Consider the following 21,349-nt stretch of genomic DNA (forward strand, 5'->3'; position numbering starts at 1 on the left):
AATTACGGAAAAATCCCTTATCCGGAAAACCCCAGGTCCCGAGCATTCTGGATAATGGGTCCCATACCTGTATTACATTTTATATTATGCACATTATTATTATTATTACATTATAAAATATAATACAGCTCATCATAATACAAAATCAGTGGGAGAACTGAGCTTGTTTCCCTGCAACTAGATGCACCCAGCCCCCTTGCTCTTCTAACTCCCACATAAGTGGTGACATCCCCTGCCCCTATAGTATAGACTAGACTTTGGTCTTTGTCCCAATCAGTAGAAAGCTTCCTGAGCTTTGCATAGCTGTGTAACACATTGGGGATCACAGATAATTGGGACCAGAGGTTGCCTAGTTCAGTACAGCCCACGGCCCGACACCGGTCCGGTGGATGGGGACCCCTAATTTAAAGGTTATTTGTAAATGTAATTGCTTTTGAAAGCTGCATTTGCTTAACTCCTGGTTATGAGTTTTTAAACAATGTTGCAAAAATCATTCTCCTTCAGCAAGACAGGTCAGCTGTCAGTCTGCTGGCTTGTGTTACATTTTTTTAAAAGTCAGAGCCACCTGGGCAGAAAATAGAAAAGGACAGACAAACACTGCTTTAGCTATATATATATATATATATATATATATATATATATAGTGACATGCTAACTGCCTGTACATGTAATTTTGGGGGAACTAGCAATGGTAGGCAGGCATGCAGAGGATCTGGAGCATAAGAGACAGGGACACAACTTCTTCAGGCAAAACACAGGTTTATTCTTCCCAACATCAAGCTTAACCCTTTCACTGCCAGCCGTTTTGAACAAAGTGGAACTTCTACTGCCAGACAGTTTTTGAACATTTTGCACTGTTTCATTTTACGGGCTTTTCCTAGGGGGAACTTTTAGTTTACCCAGGAAAACTATATATCGTTTTTTTCAGGACAACCTAAGCTTTCAAAATATGGTGGAATTTTTGTGTAATTCCAATTCTGGAAAGATATAGGCGTCTAAATGTCTAAAAAATGAACAAAAAATAATATTTTCCATAATATAAACACATACACCAGAAACAAAAATTATTTTATGCACAAAAATACAACTGATTTGGAAAGTCCCATGTCTCCTGAACGCGTCAATACCAAATATATATAGTTTTATGGAGATTTCTCACTGACATAGGTCAAAAACTCCCAGCAGTACACTACCAAATTTCCAAAGCATTGCTCCAGAAAGCTGCATACTTTAGATTTCAAGGTCACAAATTCCACTAACAGAAGGATTATCCCAGAAAATTATACATTTTTAGAAAGAACAGATTCTGTGGAATCCAGAATAGATAGAACTGCCTGTCTACTCCAAACTATCAAGTTGCAATGCTTTCCTAAATTTATTGGTTTTTATCAAAATTTGTGAAATTTCTTAAAAATCGCTTCAAAGCTTCCTGTCTATAGTATCTTATCTCCTACAGGTCATAAAGTAACCAGATAAAACACCCTAAATTTAAACGCCAGGGGTCCACTGAACAGTGTGATGCCCAATATGTATAGGTTTACCTAAGTATGTGGCATGTAGGAGCCCCAATGTGAACATACCCCCATATGATCTATCATTTCTGTCATTCCAGCTTCTGCAAAATCAACACATTTACATCCTTTTGTGTGGGACAACACTACAAAAAAAGTACGCTCACCCCAGAAAGCCATATATTTTTGGAAAGTACACATTCCCCCGAATCTAAAATGGGTACCCATGTCTTTCTACTCCAAAGTACCAAGCCGCAAAGCTTTCCTAAAGTTGGCAATTTTGATAACATTTAAAAAAAATCCTCTCAAAGCTTCCAGTTGACAGCATCTTATCTCCCATGTATCATTAGGTACCAAGATAAAACACCCTGAATTTGAACGCCAGTGGTCCACTGAACAGTATGATGCCCAATATGTTTAGGTTTACCTAAGTATGTGGCATGTAGGGGCCCTAATGTGAACATAACCCATATGATCTGCCATTTCTGTCATTTCAGCTTCTGCAAAATGAACACATTTACATCATTTTGTGTGGGATAAAGTTAGTAAAAAGTACACTCACCCCAGAAAGTCATATATTTTTGGAAAGTACACGTTCAGACAAATCCAACATGGGTAGAGTCCTTTCTATACCAAAGTACCAATCTGCAAAGCTTTCCTAAAGTTAGTCGTTTCTATGGCATTTCAGAAAATCTACTAAAAATGTTGCAATTTGACGCATTTATTTCTTGCGTACAAAGGAAAATCACCCCAAATAGGAACACCAGAGGTCTACTGAACAGTTTGATGCCCTATATGCATAGATTTACTAAACTATGCAGAGTACAGGGGCACCCAAATGAAAATAATGCATATGAATTTTTACGAATGACGCTCCGGCTCGTGCAGTTTTTGCACCTGGTATGTGTATTATGTGCCATAAGACCCCCTAACAGTACGGAGACTCTAGAAAACCATAAATTTTCCGAAAGTACACATTCTGACAAAACAAAAATGGGTAAATACATCTTTCTACTGCAAACTACCAAATTACAAAGCTATTCTAAACAGAACGGTTTTTATGACATTTCTGAAAATCGTCACAAAGATTGCATTTTTCCTCATTATGTACCCCCACAATTTGTAACGTATCAACATAAAACACTCTAAATATGAACGCTAGGGGTCTACTGAACAGTTTGATGCCTTGTATGCATAGATTTACCAAACTATGCGGAGTACAGGGGCACCCAAATTAAAATAATGCATATGAATTTTCACGAATGACGCTCCGGCTCGTGCAGTTTTTGCACCCGGTATGTGTATTATGTGCCATAAGACCCCCTAACAGTACGGAGACCCTAGAAAACCATACATTTTCTGAAAGCACACATTCTGACAAAACAAAACTGGGTAAATACATCTTTCTACTGCAAACTACCAAACTACAAAGCTATGCTAAACAGAACGGTTTTTATGACATTTCTGAAAATTGTTACAAAGCTTGCATTTTGCCCCATTATGTAGCCCACATTTCAAAACATACCAACATAAAACACCCTAAATATGAACGCCAGGGGTCTACTGAACAGTTTGATGCCCAATATGCATAGATTTACCAAACTGTAACTGGGGTACAGAGGAAGCCAAATTGAAATACAGCAGACAAAATGTCCATGTGCAAGACAAGTAACAAAGAACAATATGAAATGCAATAAAATCGCTAAAATCACAAAAAAAAACCCTAAAATCAATGTTTTTTTTTCCTAGTGATATCTGCAGTCAGAATCACAGTTTGAGTATTCTGGCTTGGGCAAATTAGTTTTACAGTCAAGCGAACAAAAACTATGCATAACTGAAAATGCAATAAAATGACTAAAAATGCACCAAAATCACAGAAAATGTAATAAAAACAGCAAAATAATACACAAAAGGTATTGCGCAGTGCGGTTAGTGAATACGCTATCCGCAATGGCAATAAAACAATTTTTTTCAGGCTAGAATAAAAAACGATGCATGTGTGTGTGCAAGTAAGTGTGAGTGCTGTGAGTGCTGTAAGTGCTGTGTCCGACTTTTTCTATGGGGCCCCTGGGCGATCGCGCCCCAGGGGCCACTAGTAACCCCCCTCCGCTGGTTCCCTAGGGGGGTCCTTTACTTTGCAATCGTTCTCTGCACTCGGATGAAGCAGTGAGCGCAGAGAACGAGCGCAAAGTAAAGAAAATGTAGCTCCTACGTGCTCGGCCAGCACGTAGGAGCTACGGGCAGGGTTAAAGGAACACAGTTCATCAACATACAGTTCATGGATATGATTTGTCCCTTCTTTAGGGCTCTCACCTTTCAGGGTTACTTCCACACTCTGGAACACTAAGGCTTCTCATTAAGCCTTGCTGACTCCTCTCAGCACTCATCCACCTGGTCACGACTCCCTCTGCTCACCCCCAAGCACCTCTGGGAGTTCCTAACACAGGCAGCCCTCCTGCCCTGTGCCCCGCTCTGAGAGTGACCTTCTGAGTCAAGAATCAACCTCCAACTCTACCCCCTGTGTAATCATATAGCCCTTTTATTTGCTGTTCACCTGCAGCCTAATCAGGCAGCTCCCTACAGCTGGCCAACTGAAAATGTTAAATGGATTATGGAATGGAGGGTCTCCCTTCATTCACTCCAGAGACCTTTTAATTTGGCTTTTCCTTAGCCAGTAACATAAAACACAGCATTACCTGGTATGTATGTATGTATGTATATTTTTATTTATAAAGCGCTACTTATGTACGCAGCGCTGTACAGTAGAACCTGGTGCAAAATCAGGCCTTTTACCTTGTGCTACTTGTATCCCACCTTTAACACTGGTGGAAAACACATCAAACCATGATCTTTTCCATTTTCCATCTCTCACAATATATAATATACACAATATATAAATAACTTAAAACCCATTACAAATTTTTGCACAGTTGCTTATAGCTAAGTGGTTTTTTTTCAGCAAAAAATTATTTCTTTGGGGTGACATGACCTTTAAAAATCCCTGCCCTGGTAACACATGTATGTTTTAATTAGAAGCACTGTTACAGTTTATATAAATAAGCTGCTTTGTTGGTAAAGGGGCAGCCATTCCATTTAAAATTGGGCTTTAGGTGAAAGGCACACAGAGCTCTGCCTCGGCTTTTTTCTGCCTGCAAAATGTGCAAAGGTATGCATTTTCATGCCTGAAATCAGCTTGTTGTATCTGCACACAGACTAACACTGTACCTGCCAGTGCACATACACAAAGAATCAGATGGAACACTAAGCCAGACTAAGCGGAGGCACAGCCCAGGGTGCCCTTTGCCTAAAGGTCCACAGTTATATAGTCCATCCATGGCTTCCTGCTAAACTGTAGAATGGAATATTCTCTCATATAAAATAGTCTAATGTCATTCTTATTCACCTTGTGTTGGCAGCCATATTATACATTACATTAACAATGCATTTATTCTACAATGTATTGTGAGTTTATTATTAATTAAACATCTTATAAGAAAAAGGAAAGGGGACAATATTGCTAAAAGGGATCAGACTTGCTTGAAAATGTTATCTGCTCATGCACCATATCTGCTATTTTATGGTCATGGGCAGATGAGGAAAATGAAGAGGAACTGCAGCTTATTCTCACTTCCTGCTGTTCCGATCATTCAGGCTGGCTGCTTGGATAATCTAAACTAGCGTTGAGCAAATCTGTCCCATTTCACTTTGGCGAAAAATTCATAAAACACTGCAAAATTAGTGAGCGGTGGTACCGCACTACTTTTTTTGACATGTATAACTTTTTTTGATGCAACCACTGTTTATTTGACATGACCGCTACTTTTTTTTTGACTCAACCGCAACTGTCTCAATGCGACCGTAACTTTTTTGAGGCCGGTTCGCTAAACAATTCATGGTGAAATGTGGAATTTTGCAGCGAATACATGCCTTGGAAAAATTGTGCTCATCACTAATCGAAACAACAGAAAGGCGAACATGTCTTTATGACCCTTTGGTGCTAATTGGTCAATACTAGTATGTGGGGTTGCCAATGTATGGCTACCTTGAGGCCCTGGATTAAACTACAAGATTTTGATGGAGAGAAAAAGTCCCCTCAGAAAGAGACAAACATTAGCACCTTCCCACCATAACAGAAGGATTCCCATATAAAATGGTGAAATAATCGCATGGCACTAGGACCATGAAAATGAAATGGGGTGACTCTAGTGGGATATCCCACCCTGATTAAAAATGTCATTGTTTACACTCACTAAAGCTTAGCAAAATGCCTGTTATATTGTTTTTCCCTTTCAAAATGTATATTTTTCAGATGTTTTTCAAGCCAGACTAGTGATATTGATTGACCTATTCTTTTTGGATTAAAGAGACCATAGAAGTACCATCATAGCTAAACACACAAAATTAGGATAATATAACACAGGAGTCCCAACCTTTTTTACCCATGAGCCACATTCAAATGAGTTGGGGCACAACACAAGCATGCAAGTTCCTGAGGGTGCCAAAACTGATAATACAGGTATGGGACCTGTTATCCAGAATGCTCGGGACCTGGGGTTTTCCGGATAAGGGATCTTTCCGTAATTTGGATCTCCATAACTTAAATCCACCAAAAAATTATTAAAACATTAATTAAACCCAATAGGATTGTCGTGCCTTCAATAAGGATTAATTATATCTTAGTTGGGATCAAGTACAAAGTCCTATTTTATTATTATAGAAAAAAAGGAAATAATTTTTAAAAATAAGAATTATTTGCTTATCATGGAGTCTATGGGAGATGGCCTTTCCGTAATTCGGAACTTTCTAGATAATGGGTTTCCAGATATGGGATCCTATACCTGTACAGAGCTATAAAGTGTAGATGGTGTATATGCTCTGCTTCAAGTCTTTTGTAGTGGGGGTTTATTGCAAATAGTAGCATCTGTGCGGCATTTTGTGGATGCCCAGAAGTGGCATCATGTGCGTGCCGTCACTTCTGGAAGTGCGTGCCGTCACTTCTGGAAGTGTGTGCATGCACAAATAAAGCCCATAAATCATATTCACACATGCATAACTGCTTACTAGAACATCTCCAAATGCTTATTGAACTTTGGGAGAATGTGCAAAAACCGGTAGAATGCTAATGGGTGACAGGAGACCGGGCATGAGAAGCCAAAACAGGGTAACTCCCGAAAAAATGGGGGGGGTGGTTCAGATACTACACAAGGGCCATGTATGTCTGGTAAAGTATATCCTTCTAAACATTGCTTAATTATGTCATCAGTTATAATTAGGCATTATATAACTTAAGTCACATGACTTACTGGAACATGAAAAGTAATGTACCCCCTGTAGTAGAAATTACCTCAGAAATTCCATGACCTGCTTATATTTTACAATAGGGGGTATATTACTCACTATATAATGAAAGCTAAATGGACAGAGTTTCTTTCTTCTTGAGCAACACACAAGCACTAAGAACTTCAGTAGTAACTCGAGAATGAGTGGGTTTGGTTTCACAGTTATTGTGATAAGATAGGAGAAAAAAGATTAAGGGCTCTGGCACACAAGGAAGTTTACACGGGGAAATTATTCCCCTGCGACAAAACTCCCTTGTTGCAGGCGACGGAGAGGCAACTTCGGAGATCGCGCCGCCGCGTATCCCATCCCACCGCCGATTTACATTTTCGCCGGTGGGATGTCATATCAGGGAGATTAGTCGCCTGCAACAACGAAGTTTTGTCGCAGGGGACTAATCTCCCCGTGTACCAGAGCCCTAAAGTTTTGAAATTGGAGGGCAAATTAATCAGTAGCATAAGGGCCGTGGCAGATGGGCAACTAATCTCCCCAAAATGCCATCCCACCGACGAGAATGTAAATCACCGGTGGGATGGCATACATGGCTCGCAGAAGTTGCCTTGAGAGGAAACTTCTGTGATTTCGGGGAAATCTCGGCGCCGCATATGCGATTTGCATTCTTGCCGGTGGGATGAAATTTTGGGGAGATTAGTCGCTCGCGACAAGGGAGATTTGCCGCGGGCGACTAATCTGCCCATCTGCCACGGCCCTTAAACTGTATATTGCTTTATTAGTCCTTCTGTGAGTAAGGGGTAGCTAGCCACAGGTTCATGGTTTCCATAAAGGGCAGTATAAACTGTTGCTAGGTTTCTGTGGTGCTGACTCTGCTCGGGTCAGTTATTGATTTGGGCTGACTAATGCAGGCGTGTTGAAACCCTGTGTGAGCTATTTGAATGCAGTACTAGAAACTCTTAATAGTGCTCAGTGAGACATTGACAGTCTTTATTCCTGCTTGTAATATTCCATTCCTACTTGAAATAGGGAGTTGGACTAGAGAAATCTTGTCAGACTAGCAAGGGGTCATTGCTCTTGAGTGACCCTTGCATGAGAAGGCAGAGATTTTGGTAGGAGTGGGGAGTGCCTGAGCTGGGCTTCTCTGTTTATCTCACATGCTTCCCGTCTCATGTTGCTGCTGCTGCTTCTCTGTTTGTCTCTGGGATAACATCTGCTGGAGGCTGCACTGACACAGCCAGGGTTACTGTAGGTCAGAGACCCACGTGGTTTAACAGAGGGGAGTGGTAAAATGCAGAGTGTTTGAGGGACTCACAGCAGAGAGACTATCAAACAAATGTTGAGCAAGAACTTAGTGAATGAAGTGAACTTAGTAAGTGAACAGTGTTTTTCTGCAGCTGAGACCTGTGTGTCATCGAGATTGTACTATTCTGAATGGCATGAAGGCATAGTGAGGTGAGGGGAAAAGCAAACAAAACAGAGGAACAAGAGGAGTGCAGTGGGATTGAAGATGAAAGAGAAGTCAATAGTTGAAACACTTTCCATGCCCTTTGAGAATTCCTTCCAGCAGCATCTAATGGACACCATGGAGTGCACCACAGACTGGGAAATGGACAGTTTTCAGGAAGAAGCGTTACTGTGGTACCTGGACAGGTTAAGTTACATTCCACAGGAGTGCGGGCTCCACAACACTTCTGAGTGTGAAGAAGTTCCAGCTGTAAGTCTGACCCTCGTCTGACCCTCTCAGTATCAGTTATCTATTAGGACTCACATCCAAGCAACTTATACACTAGCATTTTCTATTACTTCATGTTTACAATTAAGTCCATTTAAAGTAATAGTAAAAATATAAAAAATTATTTCTCTCATATGAAAAACTTGGCGCTGAAATATACCTGCGATATGTGCATGTGTGTGAATCAGCCAATTATATCTTGTTTAATAGCACTACGCATTTATGCTGCACTGTTCTTTTAAATTGACATGGTATGTACAGTATATATCAAATCAATAACCAGAATATAAATGCAGTAGAAAGTCACATACTGTTGTTAGCATAGCCAGTTTGCTGCTTGCCATAGCTCTAGGTTGTGAGCATTTGGATGTCCCTAAAAAAATTGTCAGTAGACCGATAAGCATATGAGGGAATTTGTTTTTGAAAAGGAAACATTAACTTTGTGTTCCTTTTTAAATGGATAAAAAAGCAGCATCAGTAAAGAAAGGCATATTTGCAATTTTATGCTGCTAAATCTATGGCTGCTGTCATTTAACAAGGTCTGTCCCTGGTAATGTATTCATTTGCTCCTAATGTCCCAAACCCACCCATGAGAGCACTTCCAGGACTGAAAGTGGCAATAAACTTCACAGCTTGTCAAGGCAAAAAGAGAGTAAAAGAAAAATAAAACTACTAAAAATGTGTTTTTTGGTGATTATCTGAAAATGTAATTTAATGAAGGTATTTTGGGTCTGCAGAAAAGTTTGCAGACTAAAGCAGCCATTTATAATAAGTATTTATTTACTGCAAAGGTGGGCATACAAAGGCTGATACTGCAGCTTATTGGCCTTTGTATGGCCCAATTGTTCAGTCAATATCAATACAGGTATAGGACCTGTTATCCAGAATGCTTGGGAGTTGGGACTTTTCCCGTAATTTGGATCTCCATATCTTAAGACTACTAAGAAATCATTTTAACATCATTTAAACCCAACAGGATTGTTTTGCATCCAATAAGGATTAATTATATCTTAGCTGGGATCAAGTACAAGGTCCTGTTTTATTACAGAGGAAAAGGAAATAATTTTTAAAAATTAGAATTATCTGCTTAAAAGGGAGTCTATAGGAGATGGCCTTTCCGTAATTCGGAACTTTCTGGATAACGGGTTTCCGGATAAGGGATCCTGTACCTGTACAATGTGAGCCTCGCCCTCCAGTGCATTCAACAATCATATCATCCCCAAAGGATCTTTTCAATTTATACATGTCGTTGTTTGCTGTATAGGTCATAAATAAACTGAACTGCATAAGAACCTACTCTAGAAATTTACTGCTCTTGGCCTCTGTAACTTTAGTGACCACCATGGATATTATGATCTGTGGCATATAAAAAGTTAAACCTCTTTAATGACAAAATATGGTGGCAAGGCTGTTGTTAGCGAGTAATACCTACCACAAATTATGACTAAGCTCTAGTGCTGCAACTGCAAACTTTGTCCCAAAGTGATTACATAATATACTCTGGCAATAGTTTTGGCAGTATTCTAAACTTAATCAACAGAGAGTTATAGTAAAATGCAAGTTTTTTTGTTATGGGATGTGTTACTAAAGACAGATTTTACTTAAGATTAGGGGCTAAATTCAACAGCCTTTTTGTTGGATGGTGTTGGATCGACAGAACGCATCTGACAAGTTGGATGTAGTCGCATGAGTCAAAATATATGTGTAAACTACATGTAACTTTTGCGATCTGACACGACACACCTGTCAGAAGGAAACGCAGCATGCCGTGTCTGCATCCAACACGATAAACTGATGGGTTTGGAAAGACTTTTTTTTTGTCATTGAAATACATTGACAGTTGGATGTAGATGCATGAAAAAAAGAAAATAGGCTACTTCATCTGATCCAACATTACATTACAGCTGTGGAGATCAGATTTTGTAGGATCCTAAAAAATCTTGTGCTGTTGTATGACAAGATCAGATAAAATCTGACCCACAAAATGTGATTAAAGAAGCGCTCCTGCTCCCCCCTTTGCCCGAGGTACTTACCACTCCTAGGAAAGCCTGGGTTAAGCTACAAACTAAGGTCCGTACCCCTCTTTCTCAATTATCAGGCAAAGCGCCCCTATGGAGAAACTCCAACCTACCACAAATGAGACGCTTAGTCGACTTCCAATATTGGCCACAATTAGGAATCAGACACCTAGATGATCTACTGGTGGAAAACTGTTTTGCATCATTAGAACAACTGAAAGTCAAACTCAATGGGCCAAATATTCAGTTTTTTCGTTATCTTCAACTTAGACATGCCTTTCATTCCCAGTTTGGGACCTACCAACTCTCACCCACACTACTGTCGTGGGAAGCTAGACTCTGGGCCTTAGACCCCACCAAACTAGTCTCTCAACTATATAGCATAATCCAGGCCTCACACCCGGCTCCATTTAATAAGGCCAAACGTAAATGGCTGGCAACTATCCCATCCCTAGACGAGGATCAGTGGGACGAAACAACTGATAACTTATATGACTTCCTAATATCACTCAGAGATAGAATGATCCAATTTAAGATGATTCACCAAATATACGTTACCCCCCTGAAACTCAAGGCCATGGGGAAATTATAAAGATCTAAATGCGTGAAATGTAATATGGCAGAAGCAGGGTTCCTCCACTTGATTTGGGACTGCCCCAAAGTACTAACATTCTGGACAGAAGTCACTCACTATATAGAGGGACAATTGTCCCTCCCTGGCATCAGGTCCCCCGAAGTATGCTTATTAGGAATAATTGACGAATTAATACCTCTTCAAAAATCAAGAACATTACTACGCTCCCTTGTGTTCTACGCAAAGAAGGTAGTAATAATGAAGTGGATGAGCCCCATTCCTCCCACAATTCAACATTGGATAGAACTAATAAATGGGAAACTTCCACTGATCAGGCTCGGCCCGGGGAGCACCTGGGAAATTTGAGAAAATATGGGAACCCTGGCTAGATGCCAACCCCAGTATACCTTTACCGGATGATTAATACGCACATAACCCCTGGTGTACCTTGACAAGTTGATACCACATGGAGTTCTAACTGTCACCAAGTATATAATGTAAATGATATATAAGTGATAAAGATGATGTAAGTGCCAATTATTTTACTTTATCTGTTTTATTTTGTTTTATTTCTGTTTGTTTGTTTGTTTGTTTAAAAATGCAAAATAAAAACCTTTAAAAAAAAAAAAAGAAGCGCTCCTGGTGTTTAGCCCTAGGGCCTATAAATAATAGGGCAAACATAAGGACATCCTCCAGTCAGTTGTTCTTGTGGTATAAATAATGATAAACTGTCAGGTTTTTCTATTTGTATGGATATGCATATGCAGTTCCACAAGTCTTGGTGTTCAATGTTAAGATGGCAACTTAATTAACTCGATGCTATAGATAATAAAAAAAATACTGGTTCTTTTGGCTGTCCAGGCTGCCTTTAAATGCTGTGACATGAGATTAGTCCACCTAGAGGCAGATCCTTAGTTAGGGTTAGGTTGCATGGGACTTTTTGTAGACTTTTAGCATGGATGAGAAACTGCAGAAAAACTTTTAATGGATACTGTCACCAGAATAAAATCCTGAAAAGCAACATGTAAAGTGTAAAGTACAGGTATTAGATCTATTATCCAGAATGCTCAGGACCTGGGGTTTTACGGATAAGGGATCTTTCCATGATTTGGATCTCCATACCTTAAATCTGCTAAAAAGTAATTTAAATATTAAATAAACTAATTAGGATTGCTGTGTCTCCTATAATGATTAATTATATCTTAACTGGTATCATGTACAAGGAAATCATTTTTAAACATTTTCATTATTTACTTATAATAGAGTCTATGGGAGATGGCCCTTCTGTAATTCAGGGCTTTTTGGATAATGGGTTTCTGGATAACAGATACCATATCTATATTGCAAAAGAAAAGCTTCTGTGTTTCTAAAAAAAAAAAAAAGTATAGTTCATTTTTGGACCTTGAGAGAGAAGAAGTCTGATTCCTCCTACTCATGAGAGATGTATTGTTGAATATATTGTTGAATATATATATGTCCATGGTAGACATACATCTAAATAGTGAGAATTAGCCAACATATACAACTAAATGAAGTTTTAAAATATTTAGGTTTAACTTTAAACTAACTTTTAATATAAAGTTTAAGCTAAAACAATTTGCAGTAGGTCTTTGTTTTATTTTTTCTGTACTTGTTTTACATTTAAGTTTTTTGTTCTTTAGCTCTTAAGCTTGCAATTTAACCTGTTATTGGATTGATAAATTACCCTAGAGACCAGGAAATTGCAATTTAAAAAGAAAAAAAAAAACAAAAGATGAAAAGAAAATATAAGCAATTCAAAATAAGAATAAAGATAAATATGAAAATGCAAGTCTGTCTGCTTTCTTCATATTTTTGATGCTTAGAGCAAGGCAGTAAATACTTTAAACCTTTTTAGGATAGAAGACTTTTTTACTGTTTCCATTAGACAATCCCACTATCAGCACTAAGTGATTTGCTTTCTAATCATTCCTTCCTAGATCCTCATTCTTCTTGTCTCCGTTCCACTTCCTTTGGCACCATCTCCTTGTTTGTCTCATTGATAGATTTACAGTTGATTTGCACATCAGGCAATAGCTAGCATACTGCACTGTAGGTGTCTGTCTGCTTTTATGACTGTCTTGCTATTGGCTGTTCCCCTTCTGTTTTGCTAAATACTTAACTGTTCATAAGTAATTCTAAATTATTTATTTTATTAATCTCTATTTGCATTTTCAGGTACTTAGTCCAACATACAAACAAAGAAATGAAGATTTTCGAAAACTTTTTAAACAGCTACCAGATTCTGAGCGTCTCATTGTAGGTAAGAAACAATACCATTAGTGTCTAGCCATTGTGTTAACTTTGTAAGTAACATTAAAGGTGGCCACACATGTGGCGATCTTCGATCTTTCGTGCGACCATCGGTCGCATGAAAGATCGTCAGATCCGCCACTAAACTTCAGGGCTGAAACGGCAGATAAGGAGGTAGAAACAATAGGATTTCTACCTCCTTCTGCCGATTCAGCCCTGACGGCAGATTTTGCTCAGGCGCCTTCTATGGCGCCCGATCAAAATCGATTGCTAGTCGACTGATATCAGCAGCCTCCTGCGATACCGGTCGACTCGCCGACTTGCCATACACGCACCGAATATCGTACGAAACGAGGTTTTGTACGATATTATTGGTGCGTGTATGGCCAGCTTTAGGGGGGCATTTACTAACACTTTTTTTCTGATTTGGATTATTTAGCTCTAAAAGTTGCATACATTTTTTTTCAGATTTACTACTGGGCAGATTTACTAAAACTCATGTAAAAGTTGCAGAGAGGTTGAGAAAACTGCAAGTTTTTCGAATTGTTACACAAAACATCAGCATCAAAAATCTGAAACCTCTAAAGTTTTGAAGCAAAAGAAGTATCCTCCTGGGAAGAGAAGGGACATTTGCCATTGACTACTACATGATCTTGGCAAATTTTAGCTGGCGAATTGTCAGATTTGGATTTTTAGCTGGTTTGACGCATAGTAAATCACAGAAAATTCGCAACTTTTTTTTTCTGTGACTTTTAGCACAAAAAATCTGAATAAATAAAAATCCAATGGTAAGTAAATGGCCCCGTATGTGTTGTAAAATCAGCTGAAAATCTGAATCCGACAATTCACCAGCTAAAACTTGCTGAGATCACGTAGAAGTCAATGACAGATGTCCCTTCCTTGAATGATCCTTCTTTTGCGTAAAAACTTAAGCAAAATAGTGAAAAAGTATAGGTTGTGGTGCAGAGTTTTTCCTGCGCTGAGAGAGAGAAATGTTTGAATTTTAGTAAATTTTCTTGTATGTCTTGTATGTGCAACAATGGAAGACCAAAGTGGAAGTGCCACCCCTTTCCAAATACTATATTACAGTGATGCAGGAAGTGGTCACTATAACTAACATGTAAAATGTATATTTATTGTTAGATATTTAGATATTGTTAATTAACCTGTTTCCATAAGGCCAACTGGATGTACTCATGTCAAAAAGGAGGGATATTTTATGCCTTTAACTATAGGGATGTACCTGCTTTAATGTGTTGGATTTTTTTTTGTTCCATTTCAACAAGCCATTATGTGTAATGAATTGTGTTATTTTTTCATTTGCAGATTATTCTTGTGCTTTGCAAAGGGACATCCTTTTGCAAGGGCGGCTCTACCTGTCTGAGAATTGGATCTGTTTCTACAGCAACATCTTCCGTTGGGAGACATTGGTGAGCATTGCCTACTATGCAATCTTTGTATCGAAAAGAAATACAGGTACAGGACTGGAGGGGGGGGGGGTGGTTTCGGCTAAATTAAAAAGATTTTAAACTACACTGTTTACATAGCAAATAATTCACTCTACCATTTAAAATTTTATTCTTGAGCCAACAAATGTATTTTCGTTTAGTTGTAATATTGGTGTGTAGGCAGCCAGCTCATTGTGCATTGTGCCTGAGTCTGAGCTTTCGAATGGAGTCAGCGCTACACATTAGAACTGCTTTCAGATAACCTATTGTTTCTCCTACTCCCATGTAACTGGAGTCCCAGGCCGGACTTGGATTTCTTACTATTGAGTGTTATTCTGATATCTACTGGGAGCTGCTGTCTTGCTACCTTCCCATTGTTCTGCTGGGGTATTAAGGGAGGGGGGGGGGGTGCAGTAAAGCAGTGTGACTGAAGTTTATCAGAGCACAGGTCACACCCTGGAGAATTAAGAACTTGGCTAGCCCCATGTGACATTTTAAAATTAAATATAAAAAAAATCTGTTTGTGTTTTTGAAAAATGGAGAATCTGCTGGAGATTCCCATGACAATATACCTATTATCTTTTTCTATTTATGGTTATTGTTAATCACTAATAATAATGTCTATGTATTCCTTTAAGAAAAAAAAAGATTTTAAAACCAATTATGAAAATAAGTTGTTAACTATCATTAATTATTATTTTGATTAACGATGCCTACTACTTGTAAAAACTGACAATGACAATTTATTTTCAGGCTATATAGCCCTACATAGCTTAATAAACCAGCCTTTTAATTTTTATTCAAAATCCTAGCAGTAATAACTTATCAAATATATATTTTATAGTTCTGTATATGTACAATAATATGTATCAAATTACAACAAAGTTGCAAGCTTTGAACAGAACAAATTTGACTGCTACACACCTTGCAATGCAGGGATCTCCCTTGCATTTATTCCATTACATACAACATTTCAGGAATGGGCCCCTTCATCAGACAATGAATAAACACAAGGAAGATCCCTGCATTGGAAGAATCTTGTGTGCCAGTCAAATTTGTTCTGTTTGTCCTGTTTAAGTTATTGGTGGGTGACGAACTGTACACTGGCCTCGTAGCTGTCATATAACATTCACATTCTGATTTCTGAAAAAGAATACTGTTCTGTCCTCACCACGTGTTACCCCGAGGCAGTGTGTAGCTTGACATACAGCTAAACCTCCCCACACTCCAATAAAGAGACCAAGGGTGAAATCTGTTACTTACATCCAACGTTACTGGATGATTATGGAAAATGAGGTGAAACTGTCATGTAAATGAAATAAAACACAATGAGTATATGAAAAAATATAGTAACACAGAAAAACAGCTGCAACATAAACATGGCAATGCTGGCACAAATTATATGCAACAGTGTCTCGGTGGTGCTAGCAGCTTTAATGGTGGCTCAGTGCAGGTTTTATGTCCCTAATGCTTACCAGCGATGCTACCATGGGGGAGAAGGTAGATGCAGTGTACTTCTTCCACAGTATGGGCTACAAAATATAGTCTGTACTCCCACAATACACTGCAATAGGTCACATGTCAGGAGTATGGTGGCTCAGAGGCTCCACAGATAATGTTTCACTGCATTTACAGCAAACAGCCAGCAGAGGGAGTTCACTGCTAATGAGCAACAATAAACAACTAGATGATGGAAGCTATGCTGGAGACATGACAAATACTCATGAATAACTTTAGGAAGTACAGGATTCTGATTTCTAAAAAAGAATATTCATATGTAACTTTAGGAAGTACAGGAATCCAAGTTCAGTCTGTTCAGGCAGGAAAAAATTGCATTTTTATCCAATTAGAGTAGCCAGTAGGTAAATAAGCTTCATTTATTTTATATACAGTACATATTCTTTCTTTCACTCAATTTTGTATTTCTCTCTTTTTACCCTGCATCTTAAAGGAGAAGGAAATGCTAATAAAGAGTTAATCTCAAGCTGCAGGCATACCTTCAGTTGTCTCAATAGTGCCCTTAAAGGGCAAGGAAAGGTTCTTATAAATTAACACTTAGGGGCACATTCACTTATCCACGAACGCTCTGAGTGTTCGATCGGTCCAATCGTATTTTCCGTGACTTTTCCGATGCTTGCACGTCTTTTACGTCTTTTTAGTGTGAAAAAATCGGATCGGTTTTGCAGCTGTTTACAATTGTTCGGTACGAAAATTCCGTGACTTTCGGATTGCCAATACGATATTATCGTGAATAATGCGATTTTTTCATAAGCATTTTCGTGATATTTGCGATCTTCAGAAATTTTTATTTCCAAAACAAATTTTTCCCATTCGGGATTCAAACTCGTGCTTTGATAAATCTGCCCCTTAGTCTAGAGGCATTGGTGTAAAGTACTCACTATATAGCTTGATTTCCAGATCCCTGCTGTCTTGTGTCTGATATGGCACTGGCAGCCTACAGCACTCTGAAGACTCCTGTGACATCACAGAATCTCTCCCCCTCTTCCTGTGGGCTGCCAGCGGCAGCCTTAAGTTGCAGTGCCTTGTATTTTGCTCTTGTGCGCATGTGTATATTGTGCTCTCCCTTCCCTGCTTGGTCTATGCACTCTCCCTTAGTAATGCCCCCTAAATGCCCCCAGCCAATGAAAAGCGGAATCACTTTTGCCATAGCAACGTGTGTCCGCAACTGACTTGTTCATTTCTTCTGTGCTACCTAGGCTCAGGGTGGGAGGGAATGCTGCACATGCTCAGTATAGACGGTGAGGGAAAGGAAGTGGGCAAACTTTTTCAAAGAAAAGAAATGAGTATGCAGCATGTAGTAAGTGTAACTCTGTAAATCTTTCATTAGGCAAGCCAGAAATATAGCGTTTTTACTTAACAATAGTAGTACTAGTGAATAGTGTGCTTAATAGAATTTGACTTTCATTCTTCTTTAAGTCTCTCCATATTTCACCTGTTCAGATGATCTGAAGCCAAACAGGAAGAAAAAACGCTGAGCTGTGTTAAGAAAGTTCCCATAATGCCTCACTCTGGCACCGAGACCCAGACCAAGTGTACATGCTCAGTTAGTTAGACTATGAGTCAGCTTCCTGCTGATTGGCTCAGATCCACATTCCTAAGGGGGGGAGTGAGTTCTTAGCATTCTTGAGGGAGGGGGGAGCAGGAGAGAGCAGGAGAGAGCAGAGAGCTGCGTGTCTGTGGCACATGAATTACAGACACAAGACAGAGAAGTCAGTGAGCATTTCTGGGTGCTTATGGCTGTATTTACCTTTCTGATAAAGCTTACTTAGTTTTTATCTTTCTTTCTCCTTTAAAGCTAACAGTACGATTAAAAGATATCTGTTCGATGACCAAGGAGAAGACTGCCAGACTTATTCCAAATGCCATCCAACTCTGCACTGAAACTGAAAAGGTGAATAACTTAAAACATTAGCTTTGCTTGTCAGTTCATTATAATTAGACTTACCAGAAGAGAACTCTATTCTTTATCAACTCTTTGTGTCTCCTTAGCACTTTTTTACATCATTTGGGGCTCGTGATCGAACCTACATGATGATGTTCCGGCTTTGGCAGAATGCTTTGCTGGAAAAGGTAATAATATCATTTGTAATTATTAATCAATTACCCTGAAAAACCTGCAACAGCATTGTTGAACCCATAGGGCTTTTAGCCAATAGATCGGTGCTGGGGGAAAGTTAGTGTAACCCCTATTTGTTTGACTTCTTTTGTGCTTTTCTTGTTACTGTGATCCATGACTAGCTCAGATATTGTCACTGACCTTTCCTTCTGTCTTTCAGCCTCTGTGTCCAAAGGAGCTCTGGCATTTTGTCCATCAGTGTTACGGGAATGAGCTAGGGCTTACAAGTGATGACGAAGACTATGTGCCTCCAGATGATGACTTTAATACAATGGGGTATTTGTTTATATGAATGTATTTTATTGAGGTCTCGATATGACATGCTGAGAGGTGACTTGGGCCATGATTTTGTGTGTGGGATTTACCACCCATTTGTGTGTAGTTAGTGAAGAACATAGTCTTACAAAAGTTCTGTAACTGATTTGCTCAACTTCCCTAAATATACAGTGCATTTTATTCTGCACTCTACATTCCTACTCTGTGCAAAGATGCAGAGAATTATACAAACATTGTAGCAACACACTACATTTGGAACAGATTAGGATCTGCATGCACCAGCAACAAAGTCAGTATACTTGGAAGATCGCATAATGTGAATATTATAGGCTGCTATTGTAAATTTCCCTTACAGCCTTTAAATGTAATCCTCTTATCTAATAATTTGTTCACATTTGTTTTAGTAACTGGTCTTATCCTCTTAATTTAAATATCACTGCAACAACAACCCAAGGCATGAGTACTCATGTCTACAAATAGTTTTATTTTTACATTCTCAGAGTATTTTTTATACATGTAAGTTATGGTTACCTTTTTCTACTTTTTTAGTATTATTCTAATTCAGTTGCAGAATAATTGTACCATAAATTATCATGAATGTATTTCATTAGCTATTATAATTACAGTTCTTAATAGACCTGTTGTCTATTATACTTAGTGGGATTTTAGGTTAAGGAGAGTTTATTAAATAATTGCAACCTATGCTTTAGAGCAGTGCTGTCCAACTTCTGCGGTGCCGAGGCCAGAATTTCTCTAGCATACATGGTGGAGGGCCGCTAATGGAAGCCAGTTTTGGCCACTCCCCTTTTTTGAACCACACCCATTTTATCACAATGGTGGTAGTGCAGCAAAAACCCAAATGCTTGGCCCTCACTGCGGGGATATCAACAGTTATTCGTATATGAAAGAATTATATTATGTCATATTAAGACACACCCTTAAATCCATATGCCTCCTCCTCCCCTGTGGATAGCACAGCAACCCCCAGCAACAAAATTACACACCTTAGGGACCATTTAATGGCTGTTTCCAACTACTAACAAACTCCCAGAACAAACCCCTGACAGGTTCACCTCTCACAGGCAGCATAGGGCAGGCAGAGTATGGCACACACAGGCAGCACTCTGCCTCCCTTATGCTGCCTGTGTGTGCCATACTCTGCCTGCCCTATGCTGCCTGTGTGTGCCATACTTGGCCTGCCCTATGCTGCCTGTGTGTGCCATATTCTGTCTGCCCTTAGCTGCCTGTGTGTGCCATACTCGGCCTGCCCTATGCTGCCTGTGTGTGCCATACTCTGCCTGCCCCATGCTGCCTGTGTGTGCCATACTCGGCCTGCCCTATGATGCCTGTGTGTGCCATACTCTGCCTGCCCTTAGCTGCCTATGTGTGCCATACTCTGCCTGCCCTATGCTGCCTGTGTGTGCCATACTCTGCCTGCCCTACGATGCCTGTGTGTGCCATACTCTGCCTGCCCTATGCTGCCTGTGTGTGCCATACTTGGCCTGCCCTATGCTGCCTGTGTGTGCCATATTCTGTCTGCCCTTAGCTGCCTGTGTGTGCCATACTCGGCCTGCCCTATGCTGCCTGTGTGTGCCATACTCTGCCTGCCCCATGCTGCCTGTGTGTGCCATACTTGGCCTGCCCTATGATGCCTGTGTGTGCCATACTCTGCCTGCCCTTAGCTGCCTATGTGTGCCATACTCTGCCTGCCCTATGCTGCCTGTGTGTGCCATACTCTGCCTGCCCTATGATGCCTGTGTGTGCCATACTCTGCCTGCCCTATGCTGCCTGTGTGTGCCATACTTGGCCTGCCCTATGCTGCCTGTGTGTGCCATATTCTGTCTGCCCTTAGCTGCCTGTGTGTGCCATACTCGGCCTGCCCTATGCTGCCTGTGTGTGCCATACTCTGCCTGCCCCATGCTGCCTGTGTGTGCCATACTCGGCCTGCCCTATGATGCCTGTGTGTGCCATACTCTGCCTGCCCTTAGCTGCCTATGTGTGCCATACTCTGCCTGCCCTATGCTGCCTGTGTGTGCCATACTCTGCCTGCCCTATGATGCCTGTGTGTGCCATACTCTGCCTGCCCTATGATCCCTGTGTGTGCCATACTCTGCCTGCCCTACTTGTGTGTGCCATACTCAGCCTGCCCTACCTGTGTGTGCCATACTCGGCCTGCCCTATGCTGCCTGTGTGGGCCATACTCTGCCTGCCCCATGCTGCCTGTGTGTGCCATACTCGGCCTGCCCTACCTATGTGTGCCATACTCTGCCTGCCCTATGCTGCCTGTGTGTGCCATACTCTGCCTGCCCTATGATGCCTGTGTGTGCCATACTCTGCCTGCCCTACCTGTGTGTGCCATACTCTGCCTGCCCTTAGCTGCCTATGTGTGCCATACTCTGCCTGCCCTATGCTGCCTGTGTGTGCCATACTCTGCCTGCCCTATGATGCCTGTGTGTGCCATACTCTGCCTGCCCTACCTGTGTGTGCCATACTCTGCCTGCCCTTAGCTGTCTGTGTGTGCCATACTCTGCCTGCCCTATGCTGCCTGTGTGTTCCATACCCTCCCTGCCCTATGCTGCCTATGTGCCAT

General features: G+C 40.3%; 1 protein-coding gene across 3 annotated transcripts in view; it reads left to right on the forward strand.

Moving 5' to 3' along the window:
- Nucleotides 1-21,349, forward strand: part of gramd1b (GRAM domain containing 1B) — a 122,875-nt gene that overhangs the window by 87,010 nt on the left and 14,516 nt on the right. For 2 of the 3 annotated variants that reach the window (XM_031905706.1, XM_031905707.1), the window contains 5 exons: nt 13,324-13,408; nt 14,725-14,828; nt 18,163-18,258; nt 18,357-18,437; nt 18,644-18,759. In XM_031905706.1, coding sequence (XP_031761566.1) covers nt 13,324-13,408; nt 14,725-14,828; nt 18,163-18,258; nt 18,357-18,437; nt 18,644-18,759 — 482 coding nt within the window. Of the gene's footprint in view, nt 1-7,979; nt 8,518-13,323; nt 13,409-14,724; nt 14,829-18,162; nt 18,259-18,356; nt 18,438-18,643; nt 18,760-21,349 lie in introns of those variants that run through there. The other variant, XM_031905705.1, reaches the window with a different exon arrangement.

Source organism: Xenopus tropicalis, chromosome 7, assembly GCF_000004195.4.
Source record: "Xenopus tropicalis strain Nigerian chromosome 7, UCB_Xtro_10.0, whole genome shotgun sequence".
Classification (NCBI taxonomy): Eukaryota; Metazoa; Chordata; class Amphibia; order Anura; family Pipidae; genus Xenopus; species Xenopus tropicalis.